This window comes from Dioscorea cayenensis, chromosome 17 (assembly GCF_009730915.1).
Source record: "Dioscorea cayenensis subsp. rotundata cultivar TDr96_F1 chromosome 17, TDr96_F1_v2_PseudoChromosome.rev07_lg8_w22 25.fasta, whole genome shotgun sequence".
In the NCBI taxonomy this organism is placed as follows: Eukaryota; Viridiplantae; Streptophyta; class Magnoliopsida; order Dioscoreales; family Dioscoreaceae; genus Dioscorea; species Dioscorea cayenensis.
The window spans coordinates 758146-769153 of record NC_052487.1 but is presented as its reverse complement, the minus strand read 5'-3'; the positions used below and the strand labels follow the sequence as shown (position 1 = coordinate 769153).

Below are 11008 nucleotides of genomic sequence, written 5' to 3'. Positions count from 1 at the left end.
TTTAAAATTGAATCAAAACTAAATTAGAAGAATACGTTCCTCCTATTTGTTACCAACTACATTATCAAAAAATTAGGAATTATTATTGATTCTAGTTTTCCCTTGTTCAATGTGATTAAAAGATATGTAATGTTTATAAAAAATCTTATTAAAACTTTAAAATTATTTTATTATTATTGGTTAGAAATAAGATGCTCCCAAATAAAAGCAACACCACTCTCGTCTAGCTAGCTACTTGATTGTAATATAATGCGGTGGTTTGCCAGTATTTTTAATATAATAATAATAATAATAATAATAATAATATAAAATTTTATATTTATGATTTCTTGACTTGTATATATCTGCTTGCATCAACAACCATTTTTTTTTAATTTAAATTATATCTATATTCATAGTTCTTTTATTTTTAGAGGATCGTCGGTGCAGTACATAATACATAAGTATATGATCGAATATTGTAACAATATTGTTTAGACATTGTTCTGAATTAAAGTACTGTTTATTGAATCTTAATATGTTCGAAATCATTTAAATCACTTATGATGTATTTAAAAGATCATTAAATAACCGATACATCTTTACACCTACTAATTATATTAGGGGGCGTTTGGTTCAGTGTAACTGTAAATACAGTGGATTTCTAGTTACAATGTAATTGAAAATCCATGGATTTTATAATACAGTGCAGTCAAATCTAGTGTTTGGTTAGATATACTGTACATGATGTATTATAGGATTTTGTATTTGATAAAAGATATTTATAAATTTGAAATTAGAAATTTTTTTACATTATAAATATTTTAATGATTTTAAGTACTGTATTAATTAATTTAACTATTAATTTTATTATTAAATTAGTTATTAAATTTATTAGTATATTTATTTATTTATTTTATTATATTTAATATTTTTTAAATTTAAGTTTTAACCCAATAAAAAAATATTTTGAACTTTTCATATATTTTTAGCATGTTATTAATGATTTTAATTATCGCATTGATCATTTTAACTCTTAATTTTATTATTAAATTAATTATCAAAGTAATTATTAAATTTATTATTAAATTTTATAATTTTTTTCACTCCACAAAAAAATATCCATAAATATTTAATCATATTTGTTTTTTTCTTTAATTGGTCACATATAGGTCACGAGTTATCGTTTGAAGAAATTTAAAGATGAGGGATTTTGGTTTCTGCCCGATTTGGCAGTAAAAACCAAAATCCCTCATTAGATCGTAATATGAGTTACGTTGGTTTTTGAAAATCGCGTGAGCCAAACACCTGGATTTGAGAAACCCAAGATAGCTCAAGTTACATGTAACTCAAAAGCCCTCCAAACAAACACTACCTTAGTGTTTATTGTCATTATATTCTAAATTTTGGCCACATGCTAGTGTTTCGCATTAGTCCATTATTACAGCGCACCATCATCTGGTACACACGTCTCTCTATCTTTTTCTTTATCTCGTGGAAAACACGTCTCTATCTTTTTCTTTATCTTGTGGAAAAATTCTGCCACTGGCCATCATCCAATTAATTGTTTCTTTTCCGTTCATCTCTCTCTCTCTCTCTTTGTCTCTCTGTGTGTAAGCTTGTCATCCATTCATGGCGACCTTAATGGCACAAAATCAGCTACACATCCTCTTCTTCCCATTAATGGCACCAGGTCACATGCTTCCCATGCTCAACATGGCCAAGCTCTTTGCATGTCATGACCACAGAGTTAGAGCCACCATTCTTACCACCCCAGCCAACGTCACCACTCTTGTCAAAACTATCACAATTAACTCAAACTCCAAAATAGAACTAGCTCTCATCCCCTTCCCCTCCACCGCCGCCGGTCTCCCCCTCGGTTGTGAAAACCTCGCCACCATCTCTTCTCATGATGACCTCATGCCCAACTTCATTCAAGCTGTCTCCATGCTCACTCAACCCTTTGAACAAATCCTCAGAGAACTCCAACCCAATGTAATTATCACAGATGCCTTCATTCCTTGGACCATTGACATCACAACCAAGCTGGGAATCCCCCAGATCATTTCTCATGGCACCGGCTTCTTTCCTCTTTGTCTCTCTGATATCATACAAAACTACAAGCCACATGAGACCTTGCCAGCTGAAACCAAGTCTTTCTTGGTTCCTGGAATCCCTCACCGGGTTGAGCTTCTCAAGACCCAAGTTCTAGACATCATGAAAGCTGGGAAACCAATGCTTGATCTCCTGCTTAAGATTAAGGACACAGAGAGTAGAAGTTATGGTGTAGTGGTGAATAGTTTCTATGAGCTGGAGCCGGACTACGTTCAACACTACCGCACTGTAATGGGGCGCCGAGCCTGGCATTTTGGTCCTGTGTCTTTGTGCAATGAGGATGTGATCAACAGTGCTAGTGCTACTTGTTGGATTGATTGAAGAGATTTTGCTGATGCTGTTGTTTTATTGCTGAAGTTAAAGAGTTGAATGGTTGCTGAATTGAAGCCTGGCATTTTAGTTGAATGTTTGGAGGAGTACTTGAAGAATATTATCAACGGTTGAGATTGCATCATCTTGGATTGTATTTAAGTTCTAGGCATCATATGTTGGTTAGACTGAACCAGTTAGTATTAAGTCAGTCCTATGTATAAAGTTGAGTCAAGGTATGTCTTGGGTCTAGTTTAGTTACAATGATATAAATATGTAAGTGCTTTGATTGTACTCTTGACGAATGTGAGAAATTAGAGTCTCAGCTGCTCTAGTTTTTTTCGGTTTTCTCAGGAATCTTCGTTCCTCTTTCTTCTGTTCATCTTCTTCTTTGTGTTACGGGTTACGGGTGGTATCAGAGCTTGGTAGGAGAAGGTGTGAAGCAAGGAGAAGGTTCTTTAGTTCTCTAGTTCAAGATGTCTTCAAGTAGTGGAACTTCCAATATTTCTCAACCTTCATTTTCTCAACCTTCTGTTCCTATATTCAATGGAGAAGGCTATGATCATTGGAGCATCATGATGAAGACATTATTCCGCTTCAATGGCCTATGGGAAGTAGTTGAGAAAGGTTTTTCTAAAGAAGAAGCTAAGCTCACTGAGAACCAACAGAAGGATGCTCATGCTTTATTTCTCATTCAACAAGCAGTGCATCGTCCTTTATTCTCTCGAATTGCAGCAGCTAATACTGCTAAGGAAGCATGGGACAGTCTCAAGATACAATTTCAAGGAAGTCCCAAGATTAAGGCATTGAGAATTGGGGCATTAAGGCAAGCTTTTTGAAAAGCCTACAAAGAAAGGAGAGTGAAGGTGTGCAAGCATATATTGCTAGAGTAAATGATCACGGTTAATCAAATCAAAGGACTAGGAGATGAAATGCACAAGCCCTTCTTTCGTTGGAAAGGTCCTTAGAACCTTGGGACCAAAGTATAACTTTGTTGTTGCAACGAATTGGTGAAGCTAAAGATCTCACAAAACTCACCATGGATGAGTTAGCTGGTTCACTTCAAGCTCATGAAGCTCTATTCTCTGAGTCGGGATGATCTCATTCTTGATAAAAGCTCTTGTTATGAAAGAAGATTCATTTGATGATGAGAATTGGTCTTCCACTTGTAGCGAGGCGAGAGGTTTTTCAAGACAAAGGGGTAGAAGTCCCTAACGAGGCGAGAGGAAGAGCATATGGGCCAAAGGGAGGATTTAGCTTCGAGAGATACTCAAACAATAGATCATGGAGTTCGAGTTACGAGCAAAGGTATGCGGAAGCAATTTAAAAAAATGTGCAATGTTTTTCATTGCAAAAAGGTTTGGACATGTACAATCTAATTCTCTGGTTCAAAGATAAAAATTCTTGAAAACAAGTATGTGGAGAGAGGATCAAGTTCTCGGGAATCTCAAAAATCCTCAAACTCCTAACAAAGATATGGGGAGTTTATTCATGGTTCATGCACGAGAATGAAGCTTGTGAACCTTCAATTTGAGCTTGTAGATAGTGGTTGCTCATGTCATATGTCGAGTGAGGAAAAGAATTATTTTACACTTTGGATGAATCAGACTGTCATAAGGTTAGACTTGGAGATGATCAAGAGGTGAATGTAGCTGGAAAAGGCTCAGTCGCTGTCACAATTCATGGAGGAGAAACTAAATTAATTCATAACGTGCAATATGTACCCAGTTTAGCACATAATTTGCTGAGTGTGGGGCAGATGTTAGCTAATGGATACAGTGTGACTTTTGAAGATGATAAGTGTACTATCAAGGAAGTAGCAACTGGAATGCAGATCTTAGTAATTCAGAAAAACAAGAATAATCTTTTCCCTATTGAATTCTCTCAAGTTGCTCAAGCCAATTCTGTAATGACTGCACCAGATAATTCAATGTTATGGCATAGGAGATATGGTCATTTGAACTCTCAAAGTCTTCAACTATTATATCAAAAAAGTATGGTGAATGGGCTGCCTTGCATAAAGAATTTCAATGGGTGTGAAGCATGTATTTATGGCAAGCTAACTAGATCTTCTTTTCCTTCAGGAAAATCTTGGAGAGCCAAGGAAAAGCTTCAATTAATTCATTCAGATGTATGTGGCCCCATGCAAGAAGCTTCTCTTGGAGGCAATAGGTATTTTTTACTTTTTATTGATGATTACACAAGAATGAGCTGGGTTTATTTCATTAAAAATAAGAGTGAGGTGCTTGCATGCTTCCAAGAATTCATAGCTTATGTTGAAAGACAATCAAATTATAAACTCAAGGTGATTAGGACGGATAGAGGGGGTGAATACATGTCAAATCAATTTAGAAGTTTTTGTGATAAACTTGGCGTAAAACATGAATACACTGCACCTTATTCACCTCAACAAAATGGAGTGGCTGAGAGAAAAAATAGAACATTGGTGGAGAAGGCAAGAAGTATGCTGAATTTCAAGCAATTGCCTATCTCTTTTTGGGCAGAAGCTGTGTCTACTGCAGTTTATTTATCTAATCTATCACCCACTCGTGCAGTGATTAATAGAACCCCCTATGAAGCTTGGTTTGGTGTCAAACCAAATGTTGATCATTTAAAAATTTTTGGTTGTATTGCCTACACTAAAGTGCCATCTCAACATTTGCAGAAACTTGATGATAGAGCTCAAAAATGTATCTTCATTGGATATTGTTCTGAATCTAAGGCTTATAAATTGATTGAACCACTCACAAACAAAGTTATAATCAGCAGAGATGTGCACTTTGATGAAGGAAAATATTGGGAGTGGAATACTCATAATTCAATTGATCAAAGAATTTTTTGTTTCTGGCGAGGTTGTCTTACGGTTACCGTGAATTCATCTCGCATCAATTGGGAATGGTGATTCATCGAATTAAACACCACGGAAGATGTTTCTCAAGATAACGATCCTTCTATGACAGATTACGAAAACCTTGTGCACATGCTGAAGATTCAACACTGTGAGAGTAAAGAGAGCTCGGGGAAATATATGAGAGCTGCTCTTTTGCACTATCGAGTGATGAACCTGAAAAACTTTCAAGAAGCACAACAATCCTATGTTTGGAAGCAAGCAATGCAAGATGAAATCACTGCAATACAGAAAAATAATACATGGGAATTGACAGAATTGCCTCCAGGCAAGAAAATAATTGGATTGAAATGGGTGTTCAAAACTAAATACATGCCAAATGGAGAAGTACAAAAGCATAAAGCTCGGTTAGTGGCAAAAGGTTACATTCAAGAGCATGGAGTAGACTATGAAGAAATTTTTTCTCCGGTCGCAAGGATGGATACTATCAGAATCCTTTTGTCCTTAGCAGCTCATAAGGATTGGATTGTATTTCAATTGGATGTAAAATCTGCATTTTTGAATGGGGAGATCAGTGAAGAAGTGTATGTTGAGCAACCCAAAGGATTTGAAGTTCAAGGAAAGGAGAATTTGGTGTACAAATTGCACAAGGCATTGTATGAGTTTTAAAAGCAGGGCTCCAAGAGCCTGGTATTGCAAACTTGATTCATATCTTCAGAAGCAAGGGTTCAAAAGAAGTGCCAATGAACACACCTTATATGTGAAAAATGAAGGTCAAGGAGAAATTCTGGTGGTGTGTGTTTATGTTGATGATTTGATATGTATGAGCTCTACTCCTATTTTGGTGGAGAATTTCGAGAAAAGATATGAAGAAGGCCTTTGACATGAATGATTTGGGAGTAATGTCATATTTTTTTGGGTTTTGGAGATTAAACAGGGACAAACTTGGTATTCATGTTAGTCGGGAAAAAAATATGGAGGACTTGCTAAAAAGATACAACATGCAAAATTGTAGACCGGTTTCAACTCCATCGAGTCCAAGCCTCAAGTTGCAAATATATGATGAAGCGAAGTCGTAGACGCAACAACATCTGAGACAATTGATTGGGAAATTAATTTATATCACACACTCAAGGCACGACATAGCCTTCCCGAGTTAATTTTTCTATCAAGGTTTATGCACAAGCCTTCTAGACATCATTTTGGTGCGACAAAAACATATATTAAGATACTTAGTCGGGTTCTAAAAGAGTTTGGGATTTTTTTACAAAAGAAGGAGCAATTGCATAGTGCAAGGATGGTCAGATAGTGATTGGGGAGGAAGCACTGAAGACAGAAGAAGCACTTCTGGAGTGGCATTTAATATTGGATCAGGAATTGTATCATGGATCTCAAAGAAACAAGGAACTGTTGCTCTTTCATCCACGAGGCGAATATATCTCCTTATGTGATGCATGTTGTCAAGGAGTATGGATTAAAAGAATTTTGGGTGATTGTGGCTATCAGATTGAAAGGCCAATTACAATTCATTGTGATAACCAGTCTTGTCTGGCAATTGCTAAGAATCCAGTTCTTCATAACAGGACTAAACACATAGATGTGAAATTTCATTTCATTAGAGACTTGGTGAATGATAAAAAAGTACAATTAGAGTACTGCAACACTGAAGATCGATTGCGAGATGCTTTTTACAAAAATGTCTGGATGCAAAAGAAGTTGTGCAAATTCAGGGCTTCTTCTTGGTGTTTGTAATCTTCAATCAAGGGGGAGTTTGTTGGATTGATTGAAGAGATTTTTCTCTGATCTTTGTTGTTTTCTACTCTGAAGTTAAAAGAGTTGAATGGTTGCTGAATTGAAGCCTGGCATTTTAGTTGAATGTTTGGAGGAGTACTTGAAGAATATTATCAACGGTTGAGATTGCATCATCTTGGATTGTATTTAAGTTCTAGGCATCATATGTTGGTTAGACTGAACCAGTTAGTATTAAGTCAGTCCTATGTATAAAGTTGAGTCAAGGTATGTCTTGGGTCTAGTTTAGTTACAATGATATAAATATGTAAGTGCTTTGATTGTACTCTTGACGAATGTGAGAAATTAGAGTCTCAGCTGCTCTAGTTTTTTTCCAGTTTTCTCCAGAATCTTCGTTCCTCTTTCTTACTGTTCATCTTCTTCTTTGTGTTCTGGGTTAACACTACTGATGATAAAGATCATGATCAGTGTTTACATTGGCTTGATGAGAAGCAACCCCGGTCTGTTCTTTATGTTTGTTTTGGGAGCTTGTGTGCCTTCTCTGGTGATCAGCTACGTGAGATTGCTTTGGGTCTTGAGGCTTCTAATCATGCATTCATTTGGGTGGTTCCTAAGGTTGTTAAGAGGGATGAGGATATGGATTGGATGCCAGAAGGGTTTGAAGGGAGGATTAATATTGAAGGCAAACAAGGTTTTATTATAAGAGGATGGGCACCTCAATTGTTGATATTGAATCATAAAGCTGTTGGTGGGTTCATGACTCATTGTGGATGGAATTCTACTCTTGAAGGTGTGTGTGCAGGCTTGCCAATGATCACTTGGCCTTTGTTTGCAGAGCAGTTTTACAATGAAAGGTTGGTTGTAGATGTGCTGAAGATTGGTGTTGCTGTTGGGATGAAGGAATATGTGATGAAGCATGAGGATAGGCCATTGATTCATGGGATAGATACAGAGAGAGTTGTGAACTGTGTGATGGGTGTTGGTGAAGAAGCTGAGGCCATGAGGAAGAGAGCAAGAGAACTGGGAGAGATGGCAAAGAGTGCTGTTATGGAGGATGGGTCTTCTTATCTTGAGTTAACTCAGCTCATCAATGAGTTATCAGCTCTTCATCCATGAGTTACCATCTTGTTCTATTCTTCACTAGTTCCCCTGCTCATACAGGCTTTGTGTATTGTAATTTCATAATTTACTCTTTCATATTTAATAAAAGTCAATGATTAGCAAATATTTCAACAGAATATTTTGTGGTCAGAGATTTGGTGTCATCAAGACTTGTGTGACATTATTTATTTATTTATTTATTTATTATATAAAAAAAAAGTTCAAAAGCTATTTATTCGAAAGAAGAAGAGAACAAGAAATAACCAAAGAATCTCAACAATAACCAAAAAAAAAAAAATTAACGAAAATAAACCATCTAAGAACAAATCAATAGCTATTTATTCGATCACTGTTGCGTAAGTTTGCCAGTCAGGAGAAGCAACTCATTGATGAGTCGAGTTAACTCAGTATAAGAAGACCCATCTTCCATAACAGCACTCTTTGCCATCTCTCCCAGTTCTCTAGCTCTCTTCCTCATGGCCTCAGCTTCTTCACCAACACCCATCACACAGTTCACAACTCTCTCTGTATCTATCCCATGAATCAATGGCCTATCCTCATGCTTCATCACATATTCCTTCATCCCAACAGCAACACCAATCTTCAGCACATCTACAACCAACCTTTCATTGTAAAACTGCTCTGCAAACAAAGGCCAAGTGATCATTGGCAAGCCTGCATACACACCTTCAAGAGTAGAATTCCATCCACAATGAGTCATGTACGTTCATGACTCATTGTGGATAATAACCTAAACAGAAGTTCTAGTTTATTGTGTGAAGGTTCCAGATGGGTTTATAATAACCCTCACTCCAATTATATGTATATATATATCTAGCCTCAAGGATGGTGATTTTTTTTTTAATATATAATAAGGTGGGCAAACTAGTGAATATTTTTGGGTTATTGAATTCACTATAAAAATCAATTATATATATAGTTGGGCAGAAATAAACTTTGAAAAGCAAGAACTTCTAGGCTGAACACACCCACACACAAACAAATAACAAACAAACAAAACATTGTTGAGGTGTTTGATATTTACTTGTTTTGTTGGAAACTTGGAATGTTAGTTTGTAATTGATATTTTTGTAATTATGATTAATTCCAACCTTGAACAAGAATAATTACTCTTTCTTTTTATGAAAATAGTAAAATATTTTTTTTTAATTGTATTAAGTGAGACATTGAGAAATCATTTCTCTCTCGTAACATTGATTGAGATGAACGGCTTATCTGTCATATCAAAATACACCAATTAATGGAATACAAACATAAACAGATAATAAAAATAATAATATTTTTTAATTAAAAATTAAATAAATACATGAAATTCAAAATAAATAAATAAATACATAATCTAAACTTTAAACACATGAATTATTCACAATTTAAACAATTATCGAAATTTAGAAATTTTAAATAATCATAAATCAATTGTGGACCCCACTTGTTATTTAAATTTTTAAATTTTTAAATTTAATTTAAAGTCTGAAACCAACCTTATCTTTTCGGGGATCGTGAGCCCCTCACGTTCCCTCAGCAACCGCTAGTGGTTACGGGATAAATTAAAAATTCCTAAAAATTAGATAATTCGTAGCCTTCCTCTTTCGCTCGTTGTTCAATTTTTGGGGGCGTGTAGCAAGGGACGAGGAAATCTTTCGTGTCGAGTGCTCATCTAGGAGTATTTGTGGTAGGTTCGCTTTCTCTTCTTGATGGGTTATCTTTTTATTAGTCCTTGTTGTGATTCCTTAATGCTTAGGGTTTCCTTTTTTTGTTTTTAAATTGTTCTAGGGTTTTCGTGGAGTGGTCGGGAGTATCTGGTTTTTGTCCTTGAAAAAAAGTTAACGGGGGTAATTTGTGGAAGCCCTAATTTGAGTGCTTTTTAGTTTTGGTGTTAGACAGGTAAGTAAATCACGTATAAACCTGTATATATATAATTTCTCATTACTGTGAATCATCGATAAAATTATTTAATAACTTTGGATTTTATTGTTAAAACCATTCATGATATTATATTTAAATGTTTTTGAGATTTAAAAATATCAGTATCTATCCTTATTTCAAAACTTAGATTTCTAATTATTTAATTGCTATTTATTTGATTCTATACTTAATTAATTACGGATCTAAGATTTATTTGATGACCATTACTCCGATGATGTATTAATTCAATATTTTTTTGATTTTTGATTGTCTGTGAACACTTTGATCATCAAAGGTTACGAATTTTTGCATGTATTTATTCGTTTATTTAATCGATTAATATCGATAATTTAATTAAGGATCTCATGTTCCGTCAACAACCATTTAATTAGTTATTATATAATCTACTCATTTTTGTTTTTATTATGAAAGTACAGAAATATTTATTACTTGAGAATTTTTGGAATGGTTTTTCATAATTATTATTCAAATTCTTTAACCATAAACTCAGTGATGAATTTTTATACTTAATCAATTACCAGATTTATTATTGAGTGGTTATCTATGTTAGGTAAATTGTATTCATTAATTGCTTTTATGGATTAGATTATGAAGATAGTGTACTTCAATTATCTATTTGTTTAAGTTATTATTATTTGATAATAATTGGAATTATTTTTCATTAGAAAAAGGGGATCACCGAATTTCTGTATTTTTGTATTGACAATGATTTTAGACCCGACTTATTTTGACATAGTAACCTGTAGTCCCCAAATTAACTTTGCAATAACCCTGTCACTGGGGGTTAAACACTGACCGTGTCGACACGTACTCTGACTCTGATAAGAAACTAGTTTCGCACCGTTCCGTCGGTGGAGAATAACGGGCTCTGAAAATCTGGCTCGGGTCACTGAGGGTAAATAAATGAACTCTGACAATCCAACTCGGGTCACCGAGTTTAAATATATGAATTCTGTGGTT

General features: G+C 34.9%; 2 protein-coding genes across 2 annotated transcripts; one reads left to right on the top strand and one right to left on the bottom strand.

Annotated features, from left to right (window-relative positions):
* Positions 1-1380: 1380 nt before the first annotated feature.
* On the top strand, positions 1381-8208 carry LOC120281174 (scopoletin glucosyltransferase-like). The gene is made up of 2 exons (XM_039288073.1): positions 1381-2399; positions 7447-8208. Exons 1-2 carry the CDS (start codon positions 1612-1614, stop codon positions 8114-8116), a joined length of 1458 nt encoding a protein of 485 aa, XP_039144007.1. The 5' UTR covers positions 1381-1611; the 3' UTR covers positions 8117-8208.
* Positions 8209-8447: 239 nt separating this feature from the next.
* Positions 8448-8822, bottom strand: LOC120280434 (UDP-glycosyltransferase 73C4-like). The gene has a single exon (XM_039287278.1). The coding sequence runs from the start codon at positions 8820-8822 to the stop codon at positions 8448-8450; it is 375 nt and encodes a 124-aa protein (XP_039143212.1).
* Positions 8823-11008: the final 2186 nt, after the last annotated feature.